The following is a 15,024-nucleotide window of genomic DNA, read 5'->3' as shown; positions in this document are numbered from 1 at the left end:
TTTGGAAAATTGTTTTTAAAACTAAACATTTAGATTATTTTAGCACAAATTATGAGCTTATTGGCGATTTTTTAAATAATTATTGACAAAAAAAAATTTGAAGAAAAGTTTTGGGTGGGCCTGTTGAAAAGTGGGTGGGCCTAGGCCCGTCAGGCCCACCCATAAGGCCGTGCCTGATCCGAAGTCTTGAACTGTCATCAATTCTGGAAACCCCTTTAGGACCTTTGCACATAAAGCCTTCCGTCTCTTTATCCTTCTTCTCCGGGCTGCGTCCAGTCTGCAACATATCAAGCGGTAATACTTGCATTCTCTTACTCTTCAGAAAAAATCTTTCTAATATGTCCAATTTTCTCTCTACTTTACTCTTTTACTTAATAAATGCTTACAACATTCAGTGTGGTGTTTTATTTCTTCATAAACCAAATTCTAAATAAATGCTTTTCAACATTCAGTGTGGCGTTTTCTTTTATAAACCATATAAATGCTTTCAACATTCAGTGTGACGTTTTATTTCTTCATAAACCAAATTCGTAATAAATACTTACAACAACAATTGCAGTATTTTCTTTATAAACCACTTTACAGGCTACTATATGGTTACAATGATTATTACAAGTGTCTTACATTATATAACACTTTCATCATATAAAGTTAACATTGTGGTTAACTATAACTATTGTGGTTATTGCTTATCAAGCTGTTTTATTCTCTTTTTTTCTCGCTTGTAAAGCGCTCTGAGAATTGACTTTTAAAAGCGCTATACAAAATAAAGTTGTTATTATTATTATTATTAACTACAACACATCAGTACTTTATACACAAAAAGGCATAATTATAATACAATAATTGCATATTCCATAACAAGAGAAGCTATAGAAAATCAGACTTATAGTTCATTTGTAATTATTGGATTTATTTAATCTTTGAGTCTTCAAAGCAAACAGACAGTTTTGTGTGTCTATTCCTGAAATATCAGCTAGAATATTAAGTCTCAAATAATAATCACAATTAAAAACTTTGCAATACAGCTGCATAAATTATAATGGAGGACATCATTTTCGTTCTATCTATCATTCTTTCTATCTAATCGATCTATCTATCTCGTTTTGTCGTTCTATCTATCTGTTAAGTTTGCATTAAGCTATAGAAATAAAGTGCTTTTTAAGCATAAAAGCAACAGGAACATTGTGTCACGGGAGCTTCTGAAAGACGCATGATTAATCACACATGAAGTATTACCTCGCCTCGCTTAGTCACACGCACCACATCTAAAATTTTACATGTTTTACTATTTTTATGTTATCATTTTTATAAAGCCAAAAGGATTTCATTTATTTATACATTCCCTTTCGAGTTTTCCTTAAATGGTTATTCCTGGTATTTTAAGATATGTTTTGATAAAATATGTTAACCCTAACCCGAAGTGATTTCTTGTAAGTCTCAGATAACGAATATTTTTTTAAACCTTTGCATAAAGATATCTGTGTTATAGTTGCACAAATTCGGAGAGAAAATACTAAATGGCAAAAAAACAACAGCTTGAAACCATAAATGCATATTAGGCATAAAACAAAAAGGAACATGAGCTGCCATGTGTCTAAAAGAAAATCATGATTAATCACACTCATAAATCAATTTAACATAATGCATTAATTATGAGTGTTAGGAAATATAACATTGTTCTGTAATACTTTTTGAAGAACGGGTCCTCAGGTATATTATCTGTACACAATTTTCTTTACAAAGTTAGAGCTGGAAAATAAGTTTTATATTTTTGGTGTTTTATTATTTCCATTTTTTAATAAACTAAATATTTATTTTATAAATGTATTTATTACTATTATAATTTTACCATGGTCTATCTGAATACTTCATTCTAATTGGCTGGAAGGTGTGCAATAAAATCATTTAATGTGCAGGAAGTCCCAGCCCATTTGATCACTGTTCAATATTAATGGCTACTTTCATAGAAGCACACACACACACACACACACACACACACACACACACGTCATTCGCACACAGAGATCAGAGATGCATTATAGGCCTACTTCTCAGCAATGAGGGGGTAACATCACTGGTTTTGAATTAAATTTACAGCTTCATCGTTAAAGGGGTCATATAATGGTACATGCACTTTTACAAGTTGATTGTACTGAAATGTGTGTTGGCAGTCCCTGTACACAACCATCATAAAATGATAAAAATCCATCCAGTGTTTTTGTTTTAATCTCCTTATATGTTTTCCCCTGTCTCAAATCGAGCCGTTCGACCGTGTGACGTCACAAGCTCGGAAGCCCCTCCCACGATTGTTGATTGACAGCATCGTTTCAACACAGACCCGCCCTCGCTCGTGAGAGCTGTCATTAGGCTTGTTTGAGATGAGCAAAATATGCGCAGAACCGATCACCGGTGATCAGCGCGAGATGCATGCCTGTTAGAAATGTGTCCGAGAGCAGTCCGCCTTGCTCTGATGTCATGCAGAGTGTGTCAAAAAACTCTCGCCGCAAGGCGCACGTGTCGGATTCTGCAGTCGCGCGCAGTTTCTCTCCACCGACTGCGCTGATCAAAAGCACGATGGGAAACGACTTGCTGACGACACAGCTTAATGCTCATTGGTTTAAACAACCGTGATGTATTGTTCTCTTTTAAAATGTTTGATTTTAAAGCTCTGATATCATGTTTTATGTGTAGAAATTATGTGTGGATATCCCCAAACTCTCTGACAGTGCATCTATGTGATGTAATGTTTTAAAAAAAATTAAAAATAAAAACACATATCTGTATTAAAGAAAAAATGATTCATAAACATGTAGGCCTATTTAAAATGGAATTAAATAAGTGCTTTGGGTGTCTTGTTCATTATATTTATTTTCATATTCAAGCAACAAAACTTAAATTACATCCAGTTTATTAGCAACACCGTGCACGAGTGTGAAACCCGTGAATCCCGCGATATCCTCCTTTGATCTCACAGGTGTCTGATCCACTGCGAGAAGAGCGACCCGTCCGGCTTGCCTGCGCTTTTTTCACTCCTCCTCTCACTGCAGCCGCCTACTCTCGACTACATTTCAGGCGAGGCAAGGCGCATCTCAAACAAGCCTATTGATAGTCTGCGCGGACCGGCGCGGTCATTGTTGATATGCTGGAGCACTGTCTATGAGCAGAATGGCGTCTAAGCGATTGTGGTGTTCTGTTCTTGGGTGTAATAACGAACACAGTCATTTTAATGTTCCTAAATCCGAACCGCTGAAGACGCAGTGGCTGAGTTTTGTTTTCGAAGGGAATATTCCCCACGAGCAACGTCAATGCTCTTATGTTTGCCGAATCATTTCTCACCAGACTGCTTTATAAACAAGGATCAGACAGTATAAAGCTGGTTTTGCTAAGAAGCTGCTCATGAAAAAAGGATCGGTACCAGCTATTCGTGTTCCTGCTGCACCTCTAGAACAACTGAAGTGAGTGTAACGTTTTATTAAACTTTATATTAATATTTATATTAATCTTTGCAAATCGCTAGAGCACGCTTCACAATTAATGAGTCTAAGGTTTACACTCAGGGTACATTACGGCATGTTTTCTATGTATGATGTTCTCAATATAATTCATAATCCCAGGTTTATACTGAACAACGCGTTATGGTTATTGTGTTATTGTGTTACAAACGGTGTAGCACAGAACAGAGAGGTGAACAGTGAGCAAAGCTCATTATCATGTAAAGGCATATGCACTGAAACGGCGTGCTGAAAACAGAGCTGTTTTTGACCAAGTAAAATAAGTGTTTTCTTACAATACTAATGAGAATTTGTAATTAAAGTATATTACAAATTTTTAATTTAGACCCTAAAGAATCATTCTAGCTTGTACAAAAATGGCATTATATGACCCCTTTAATAGAGAATTTGAATGTAGGCCTATTCAAATAAATGCTATAATTAATTCATTCAAGTAAATGTAATCTTATACACTATTTAATCTCTGTGTTTGATTCAAAGCGGGCAGAATGCTGGATTTACCTGACAAAAATAAGCATGAATTTAACTTCGGTCAAATATTGAGCTGCAAACATCATTAACAGCTTGAAAAATTGTCATTTGTCAATGCAAATGACCATGGTATAAAAAAGCAATTTTACTCTGCTTCGCGTCGCACAGGTCTGTTAACATATATGGGGAAATTTTGGCCCACATGTGCTCAGCCATGCCATTTCTAGGCCAGATGTGACAGCTATCTGCCTCATTCGGCCCAAAAGCTCTTGCTATCTGGGTTGTCTCCACCTCATGCATTAAAATAGTTTAATGCACTTGCTGTTGAGGATCCCTTATAGGCCTAGTTAACATGTTATATAAGAAATATATATGTGTATGTGGGGTAATTAAATGATTTTTGAAACAAGTTAGTGGACAAATCTGATATATGTTGTTCTTTCTCTATAGATGATCTGAAAGGCTATACATGTACTAGTACCAGCGTCATAGTCTCGAGGTTGTGGGAAGCTCTGGCTTTCATTGTGTGTCAGTGGACTGTGATATACAGTATATACTTGATATATATATATATATATATATATATACTGTATATATCTCAAGTATATGCATGAGTCAGGAGCCAGTCTCATGCAAACTACCAACACTAAAATCTGACCTTTCCTTTGGTAATCTGGAAAGGCAACAGGACGTTTTAAAGACTCAAGTAGAAATGGAAATGAGCATTTTTAGGTAATAAAAACAGGACCCCATGTGAAATTTAAATACTGAAAACTATACACATGCATTAACTTAATACATGAACTAACAATGAGCAATACATTTGCTACAGTATTCATTAATCTTTCTTAAGGTAAGTTAATAAAAGTACAGATATTCATTGTTAGTTCATGTCAGCTTAAATCGATTCAATATTGATGAAACTATAAAGCCGTTATATAAAATCCATTAAAAAAGTATTTTAATGCATTATTTTATGCCTCGTAATGCATGGTCTCATGAATAATTGTATAATACGTTATATACTTGTCTATTCATTGCTACATAGAACGTATGCATTAAAACACATGACACACAACTATTTTCAGATGAAAGGAATCTGCTAATACTGATGGTTGGTTACAATTATTTATGGAAAGAAATAATGCATTTTAACTTGCATTATTAATACCTTTATAATGCATTATAAATCAAGTGTAACTGATACAACTTTTGATTTAAAAAATGTATTAGTAAATGTTAAAATTACCATTAAATACGATTAATAAAATAATAAAAGATTTCATAATGAAGTTAACTACTACTAACAAATGGAGCTTTGTGTTATCGATAAATCCAGCATAAATCTTATTGTAAATATAGTATAGAGTTATTGAATCAAGTAATCAGCTCAGATGGTTAATACCTGCAAACAAACAGTCATACTTGTTCTGGTTTATCTGCATCTCAAGCTAAATGTGTCAGTATATGAAAAACAGTTACAGACACGCACTGTTTGGTTATTGCAATTTCTTAGACAAATGTTGTGATAGTTTGTACCGAAGGCGTTTCCATCTATAGGCTAAACGTATAGGCGTATCTCACGTCTATAATAAAAAAACGGCTGAAACAAATTCCCCAGGTCTCTTTATAAACCTATAAAGTGTCCTGCTGGGATTTTCATAGTTAAGGATGAAAATACCATTAATTTAAAACTCACAATAATTGCACTATTAACTTCATAATTACTGCAAAAATCTCAAAATGGAGAGCAAAAACAACAGTCCAAATGCTTTTGCAGCTGATAGAGTTTATAGTGTGTGTTTAAATGTGTGTGTTTGTCGTGCATGTGAGTGACTGAGGGGTTTACACTGTAAACATTGTGTTTTCAATGTAAAATGTGTCACGAGCTGGTTGAAGCAGGAAAGGAAGCAGGATCTTAATTGCAGCAGTGTTTATTTAAACAAACTAGAATACTCAGAAACTGGATACAAAGGAAACATGAACGGAACAACCAAACATGTATAGCGACAACCAGGGCCGGTTGCCCTAGGCGAGATTAAGTTTTGCGCCACGCAAAATAAAGGAAACTTTCATAATTAGTTTTGTTACTTGGGAAGTAACCCAGTGCCACCAATTAAACAAAGCAAAACAAAACGAATGGGCCGATGTAGGCCTACGAGTTTTATGGGCCACTATAGACAAAAAAAAAAAAAAAAAAAAAAAACTATGAGATGAATCGGCCCAAAAAGCATGTCGGCCCAACGGGAATCTCCCGGTAGTCCCGATGGCCAGCATGCCTGTGCACTAGGGCTGCACGATATTGGAGAAAAAAAATACATTGCGATATTCATATTTTATTTTTCTGCGATATGAAAACAATTTCACCAGATGACTTTGGAAAGAATGAATCATCTGAATGACTGGGGTGAATTTGTAATGGAGTAAATCATAGAAACTATTATTGTTAACTAATGTAGTTAACTAGAGTTTAATAAATGGAACCTCATTGTAAAGTGTTACCGATTTGTTATGTCTCGTGAGTTCAGTGTTGGACAGATCCGTTGTTTTACCATTCATTAAATTGAATCGGTTCAAATGAGTCATTAGTTTGCGAATTGGAGGTGTCATTAACGGACCACGGCACACGTTGTGTGATTATCCCGGCAGTTAGGACATCGCACAAGATTTGTCTCAACACAGAAAACATTTCATCACTGGATAGATTTTTTGTTGTTGTTGTTTGTTTATTGAAAGTGTGGTTTATCTGAATGTGTGGGAACGCTTTTCAGAGAAGATTTTTCTAGCACAATTTACAACCAGCTGTAGTTCAGGAAAAAAAATATCCGAATGCTTCACGTGAAACTTCGGTCTTCCGACCTTTTACCATTGTGTATTTTCAAAGATATTCAGTCAAATTAATTCATTAATATGCACGAGGGAGGGAGAGAGAGAGAGAGCAAGACAGTTTGAAAACGGTGAAAGTGCGCATGATTGAGGAAATGATTGACAATAATCATCAATTCAATCTAATAATCAGGTTGACAAGTAAGGACGACACTAGAGGGCACTAACAACACATTTGTCACCCTAGGCAATTGTTCGCCTATACTATAGCAATCGCCGGCCCTGGCGACAACGACAGACAAGGAATAGACTGAAACACAGGGCTTAAATACACTGAACAGATAAGGGCAACGAGACACATCTGGAACAAATGAAGTCATCACAACTAATTAACAAGACAAACGTGGCGGAGACGACCCTTCAGGCGGCCGTGGCGGAGAGGACCTTTCCGGAGGCCGTGGTGGAGATGTATAGCCCCCCCACCCCCAAACTTTTCTTGGGCGGAACCATGGGCTTATGGACAGGCTCAGTGACAGGTTCAGGGACTGGCTAAATGGTCGTGACGGTGGTCACCTTGGCCGAAGACGAGGGTTCGGGTGAGGCGGACATGATGTGAAGCGCAGGCTCGGCAGGACTTACGTGAACAGTATCTGGCTTGGAGTGCATGACTTAAGTGAATCAGCAGGACCGACGTGAAGAAGCTCAGGTTCGGCAGGGCTGACGTGGAGTGAATCAGAAATGGCGGCCATCAGGAATGGAGGCTCTGGAAGGGTGGTCTCGGCGGGACGAGACTCTGGAAAGGTGGTCTCAGCGGAACGAGACTCTGGAAGGGTGGTCTCGGCGGAACGAGACTCTGGAAGGGTGGTCTTGGCGGAACGAGACTCTGGAAAGGTGGTCTCGGCGGAACGAGACTCTGGAAAGGTGGTCTCGGTGGGACGAGACCCTGGAAGGGTGGTCTCGGCTGAACGAGACTCTGGAAGGGTGGTCTCGGCGGAACGAGACTCTGGAAAGGTGGTCTCGGCGGGACGAGACTCTGGAAGGGTGGTCTCGGCGGAATGAGACCCTGGAAAAGGGGTCTCGGCGGAACGAGACCCTGGAAAGGTGGTCTCGGCGGAACGAGACCCTGGAAAGGTGGTCTCGGCGGAACGAGACTCTGGAAAGGTGGTCTCGGCGGGACGAGACTCTTGAAAGGTGGTCTCGGCGGAACGAGACTCTGGAAAGGTGGTCTCGGTGGGACCAGACCCTGGAAGGGTGGTCTCGGCGGAACGAGACTCTGGAAAGGTGGTCTCGGCGGGACGAGACTCTTGAAAGGTGGTCTCGGCGGAACGAGACTCTGGAAAGGTGGTCTCGGTGGGACCAGACCCTGGAAGGGTGGTCTCGGCTCAACGAGACTCTGGAAGGGTGGTCTCGGCGGAACGAGACTCTGGAAAGGTGGTCTCGGCGGAACGAGACCCTGGAAGAGTGGGTTAGGCGGAACGAGACCCTGGAAGGGTGGTCTCGGCTCAACGAGACTCTGGAAAGGTGGTCTCGGTGGAACGAGACCCTGGAAAGGGGGTCTCGGCGGAACGAGACTCTGGAAGAGGGGGTTAGGCGGAACAAGACCCTGGAAAGGTGGTCTCGGCGGAACGAGACTCTGGAAGGGCTGTCTCCTTTTCTTGGCTGTTGCAGAGCCCAATGGTAAATTGAAAACCATTGTGGAAAAGTACCCACTCTACATAGTCCTGGAAGCTCCCTCGAGGCCCATCTCCGGGCAGGCGTGCTCTGATCTCTGAGTAAAGACCCGCCCGGAAAAACATACAGAGGCTGGTGTCATCATAAGGAACGAAAGGTACCAAATCCAAATACCTCTGTGTGTGGGCCTCAAGGGACAGATCCCCCTGGGAGAGTAGGAGAATATTTATTGCTGTTAGATCCATTATTTGATGTCTGTCGTTCTGTCACGGGCTGATGTAAATTCATGTGAATGCGTGCCTTGAATCATGTGACACTCTGCACATATGTCTGTGTCTGTGTGTGTAAGGGACGTGTTTATGTAACGGGGGGCTGCACTATATAAGAGCGTGTCGAGGGACTCCGCTCAGAATTCACCCCTCGAGGCCTAGATTGACACACACACTCCGGACTGAGCTCTACCGTAAGCCATGACAACCACCGTACTGGGATTGCTGGGAGTTTTGCTCTGTGCAGCTGCCGTTAGTTCTGAGGTCACACCACAGACAGACTTCGACATCAAGGGGGTAAGACTGCAAGACGGTGATGAGAGGAGGAATGTATCTATAACTTATTCATCCCGCAGATTTGTAAAGATATAGGGACATATTTAGAAACCAGATTATCCTTAACCTTCTGGTGCTCGTCGCGTGTCGCTCAAAAATGACCGGAATTTGTTTTTTTATTTCAATGGAATTAATGTGCTATATTTTAGTTCGATAATATTTTTTTATTTTATATTTTGTAATTTTAGGGGATGTTGTGGAACTAAATTATATTTATGCTGTATTTATAATCTATTTATTCACTTTTTGAGCATAGACCTGAAAATTTAATTTCCAACTTAAACTGTCGTAAATCTGGATGTTTTAGAGCACAGACTTCAGTTTGATCTCCTTTAAAAGACGACACTTGGCAGATTATTGCTGAAGTGAAACTTCAAAAGGGAAAACTTTTAACAAGAGAACTCAAAAAAGTTACAGATTTTTTCGTTTATTGTTTATATGATTTTTTTTTTTTTTTTTTTTTTTTTTAAATCTCTAAAACTGTGAGAAAATCAAAGTTGTTTTCAAAATTTGAGCCTGATATCTCCAAAAATTTGCTTTCAGTAAGATTATGTTTAGGCGCAGTACCAAATGTTTCCGCTAGATGAATCTCGTCTCCAATTCATTTTCAATGCGCTCATGTGTGACTATTTTTTTTACCATTTAACCTGTTCGAATCGGTTCGAATCACATAGCAAGTGCCAAAACCCTTACCAAGTTTTGTACCATTCCGATGAAGGAAAAAATAAATATATATAGGCTACTAATTCAGTCAAAAAAGAGCGAAGAGCACCGGGGAAATGTTGTTGATGTGTGTGTCCTTCATATAGGTGGCTGGGAAATGGTACCTGATCGGTTTTGCCACCAATGCCGAGTGGTTTGTCACCCGTAAGGCGCACATGAAGATGGGCATCGCCGTGCTGACACCGACCGATGAAGGAAATCTGGAAATAGCTTATTCCAGTCTCAGGTAAGACGAACTGATCACTAAAAATAAGAAACTGAATAAAACTTTCCTATAATTGCACAATTGCAAATATTTTACCCATTTGTCCTGTGTTTCCAGACCTGATGGCACATGCTGGAAGATGAACTATGTCGCTCAGAAGTCTGCTGTTCCTGGAGTGTTCAGCTTCCGCAATGACCGTAAGGAAGAAATGATAGACATAAAATGCAGTGTAGTGGTTTATACAGGACTCAAATGAGAAATGATATTTCTTCCACAGACTGGGAGACCGATAATCAAATGTCCATTGTTGATGTGAAGTATGAGGAGTTTGCTTTGTTCCACACTGTGAATACCGGCTCCTCCACAGTGCTCGACGAACTCTACGGTAACAGCACCAGCATCAACACACCTTCACATTAACTTGAATTTGTTACAGGCTGTGAATTCAGATTGGTTCATTTGATGTTTGCACTTGGTCTGGTTCAGCTTTGTTTTGCATGGAAATTTTACCCGGAGTTTATGAAACCCTGTTCTGTTTATAAAACCCCGTTTAGTGTCGGTTTTGTGGTGTTAACCCTGCATCTCAATGCCAAATGTGTGCAGTGCGATATGAATATTCACATGCTTTGGACAGTCACTGAACACTGCAGACTTTATGTAGCCCCGCCCCTTTTCATCACTGCACTCCTTGTGTTCTGACTTCCGGTTTGTATCTTATGGATTTATGAATTAACCGCTTGTTTTCAAATCTTCCCGGTACTGACATTTGATACTTTTTTACATCCACTTTAAACAGTAGCCTACAATGCTCATGATAGCTTTGGTTAGCTATACAATAATCCACTTCACCAACTAATTACTCTTTGACAGCGATGCTATAGTCAGGGCTGCCAACTCTCACGCAATAGGGCATTTCAGAATGTTTGTAAACAGGCACCAAGATACTTCCGGGTGGCAGAACGAGCGGCTTCTACTGACCAATTGAAGAGATCCAGCTAGCTACTGTAAACTGTTACATAGTTAAAATCATTGTTGTTGACCAAAGTTGAAACGATGGCGAAAACGTGTTGTGGTGTTGCGCCGCCAGATATAGCCTACAGCAAAAGGTGTAGGGTTTTATCGATTTCCTTCAGAAAAAAAGTAAATCTATCCAGCGGAACCTGTGGGTGAGGAGGTTAAAGCGAGTGGACGTCGTCAAAAGTAGTGCATGTTGTCTTCTTTCTTTGCGCTTCCCGGCCCGACACATTAACTGTAATTATGAGCCCAATTTAAACCCAACCATTTTTAATACGTGGGTCGTTATGACTGACGTTCTCAACTACTTTCTGTTACTTTCTCCCGCCCGCAACATTTATGTTTTGTCCCGCTCCCGCCCGCAAATAGACTTTTTTTTCTGTACCTTCAAATGCTTTCAAGTTAGCCTACGTGTCGCCATCATACACATCAGCATAAATGCTCCTGATAAATTATTTGTTATTAAATAATAACACACAAACCACTGTTATAACATAAAAGCAAGCAGGCTACTGCGTGCATGGTTTGGCAATGACTGAATGCGCTCAAAGTGCGAGCTCCCTTAATAATTCCTAAAAAGCTGACATCAGTTCATCGCGATCTCACACATCTCTGTTATTATCAATGAAGCTGACTGCACAATGAATCTTTCATAATATAGGCTATACACGTTGTTTGTTATAATTAGAGGATTTGCCAGCATACAGAATTCAGGTCTGAACAAAAAGTCAGTTTTGAGCAGTGAGGGGAGTCTATCTTAAATGCTTCTGATTGGCCATTGCGTTCAAGAAATCAACACATATGTCTGTGATTGGCTACATCGCTCAACGCTGCAAACATGTTATAAAAAGAAACTCAATCTGTAAATCGTTTCTATTTTGTTTTAGTTGTTCTTGTTGCTTTTCTACAACAGATGAATAAAAATGTATTCGTTTTTATATGTTTTATTCATAGATATTTATAGTTTGCGAGAGTCCCGCGAATCGTTTTATTCTCCCGCAATCCGCACACACAGAGTGAGTGCATTACCGCCCGCGCTCGCACTCGGCCATCAAATAGTCCCGCGCCGCACTCTTTTGCGTTGGGAGTGCACGTTTCTAGATCAAAGAATCTAAGCTCTAATGATCATGTTAATAATACCAGCTGGGAGGGCTCTCTGTATGTTTACAGCATTAGTGAGATTTTTTTTTTTCTTGAGAAAAATTAAAATGTATCTAGGCCTACCTAATAATTATTCAAATGAATCGATATTGAATCAAGATGTCAAGCAATAATAAAAACAGTAGCCTACCAGTCATTGTAGCCTACCATGTAGCTAAGCATTGTAACATCTTGTCACTAAACTTAATACAATTTAGTTACCAAATGTTTTGACAATCACAACTTATTGTGATGCAAGGTGTTTTGTCTCAATGCACACCAGTAATGTTTTTTTCTAAGGCACGTTTATAAAAGTCCTAATTGAACTAAGGCCTAATCCTGGCTTAATCTAAGCCCTGTCTGTGAAACCAGGCCATAATGAGATAGTAGGCGTTGTAACTCATGTGGTTATGTGATAGGTTATACTCATGTGGTGATACAGAAGTAAAGATGCATTTCCTTAACCATCCCCATTGTGCCCTTGAGCATCACACTTGCAGTAAATACGAAATCCAAACTGACTCGTTCCTTTACTGTTAATTAGTAATTTTATTCTTTTTTAATCAATCTAGTAAAACTATGAAATTACTTTCTGGTAACACTTTAAAATAATGTCCCATGACTCCCATCATAATGCATTAACTAACAATGAGCTTATTTCTTATCTTTGTTAACATTTAGTTAAACTGTTCTTTTTCATTCATGTTAGCTCAAGTTATCAGGTAAAACTTGATTTTAATAATGTATTAGTAAGTACTGAAAATCACATGAACTGAGATTAATAAATGCTTTAGAAGTTTGTCTCATTGTTAGTTCATGTTAACTAGTGTTAACCAATGGAACCTAATTGTAAAATGTTTCTTGTTGAACATCTTATTCCTCTCTGAAACATCATGATTTCTGTTTCTAATTTAACTTAAATTTCAGCCTGGAATGTGTACTGTAAAAGACATAAGCTGAAATAACTAAATTATTTAAGGTTTGCAATGATTCTGGTTTTAGTTGGAATAGTTTTTGACATATCGATGTGCTTGTACTGTTTTTGTAGGCCGAACACCCGACCTGAGCCAGGACGTCTTGGACAAGTTCACTGCGTTTTCTCTGGAGCAAGGCATTCTGCCGGAGAACATCGCCCTCCTGCCTAAGAATGGTAAAACATTGTGTATATAGCAAGCAAGTAGCTGATGAATAACCTCTCCAGACCTGACCTGACCATCTTTTCTCTCTAGACGAGTGCCCTTGATCTGCTGATTTGAAGATCTTCTCTGAATCCTGACTCATGACTGTAGTGAAACATTTTAATATGCCCTCTTTTACACTCTCATATCAGTCCCTTTAACCATCTTAAAGTTCTTTTCATCATTTACTATCATTTCTTCATGGGTTTTTGGATTAATAAAATCTTTTTTGCAACTCTGTTATGTGGCTTTTTTATACTGTATTTTAAGTGTATGTTAGTCTCATGATCTCAATTCTTTATTGGGATCGATGGTTCCATAAAGAATCTTTCACATCAATGGAACTTTTCCATTCCACAAATTTAGTGAAACAAGTTTTTCAGATCATTAAAATGTTCTTCACACTAAGAAAAAATGGTTGTTTTAAGAATATTCACTAAAAGGTTCTTTGGTGGATCCAATGTATGGAAGCAAATAAGAGACAACTACTTGAAATTTAACAGCCACTGAATACTTCGTTTTGAAATATTTTATTTTGAAAAACATTTATCTGAATTTATTTGCTCTGAATTCACCCCTTTGAAATTTTTACTTTGGAAACCATGTAGCCTATCTGAATTTATTTGTTTCGAATTTACCTCTGAAATTTAAACATGAAAATTCTTGATTTCCATTTTAAAAACCTGAATTTCGATAAATATTTTTCAATGCTCACAAATTCAGATACAAAATATATATATATAAACTTACAGAATTTCAGATAAAATAGATTCAGATCTCAAATTCGACTGCTCAAATTCAGATCGAAAAATTCATGTTAAATATTGACGTGGTAACATCCGGGCTACCCCCTTCGCTAATCCACGCCCTCCCTAGTTACTGTTGCTACGTCTGTCAAGCTTTCCCGCCTGGCACGTCTATTACAGTGTGTATGCAGCGGTGTCAGGCATTCCCAATGAGATAGATAATTAGTAATTTTTGGCGAACATGTGAAATATCTGAGAGAGCAAGACAAAAGGGACTGCAGTGTGCATTCGAGGGATATATCCACATCATAATATGCCACTGATTAGATAATAATTTCATAAAAATTGAAGCTAAAAGCCTATAGCCTAGTCCCAGCGCAAGCAGCAGCGCCTCATACGCTGACCATTCACACGGGAAACACACAAATTGAGGAACAGCTATGTTCGTGCACAGCAGGGTAAGTGAAATGTGAAAATAATCTAATAATTATAAATCAAACAGTTTATCCACAAATCTTGTGGAATAACACTAACACCGGGAGAGCCGCGATCGGATTAAGTTAAAGTTACTCAGTCAGGGGTAGTAGGCCGTCGATTAACAAAATGCTGAAATATATTTTAAAGTATGTCAGTGAGCCTCCGTCTTGTCTTTAATCGTCTTATTTTACTTTAAAACATATGCATTATGAACAAAGAACCGTCACTATCTCCAAGCAATAGGTGTTTTTGTTAATCCTGTGGACATGTAGTTGTGAATGGGGTCACACACTGCTGGATCCACGTCCATCATTTCTCCCCTTGGCTTTTAGATTTTCGGTAAGGAAAAAATGTCCAAACTTTTAGGATACCGGGTATCAGATTTGCACAATCCATACGCACAACACTTCGGCATGTTTCCCTCACTCGAAACCTAGCCAGACCTCCCGCGCC

At 38.8% G+C, this 15,024-nt stretch overlaps 1 protein-coding gene across 1 annotated transcript in view; it reads left to right on the top strand.

Moving 5' to 3' along the window:
• The window catches only part of zgc:153704 (Lipocalin-like), a 36,254-nt gene extending 22,785 nt beyond the window's left edge, over positions 1 to 13,469 (top strand). The window contains exons 5-6 of the mRNA XM_056244311.1: positions 13,219 to 13,320; positions 13,400 to 13,469. Coding sequence (XP_056100286.1) covers positions 13,219 to 13,320; positions 13,400 to 13,413 — 116 coding nt within the window. The 3' untranslated portion in view covers positions 13,414 to 13,469. The remainder of the gene's footprint in view (positions 1 to 13,218; positions 13,321 to 13,399) is intronic.
• The last annotated feature ends 1,555 nt before the right edge of the window (positions 13,470 to 15,024 follow it).

The sequence above is a fragment of the Rhinichthys klamathensis genome, unplaced genomic scaffold, assembly GCF_029890125.1.
Source record: "Rhinichthys klamathensis goyatoka isolate OS25496 unplaced genomic scaffold, OSU_Roscu_1.1 h1tg000959l_1, whole genome shotgun sequence".
In the NCBI taxonomy this organism is placed as follows: Eukaryota; Metazoa; Chordata; class Actinopteri; order Cypriniformes; family Leuciscidae; genus Rhinichthys; species Rhinichthys klamathensis.
Note: the sequence above shows the minus strand (reverse complement) of the source record. Positions and strands in the feature narration are given on the sequence as shown.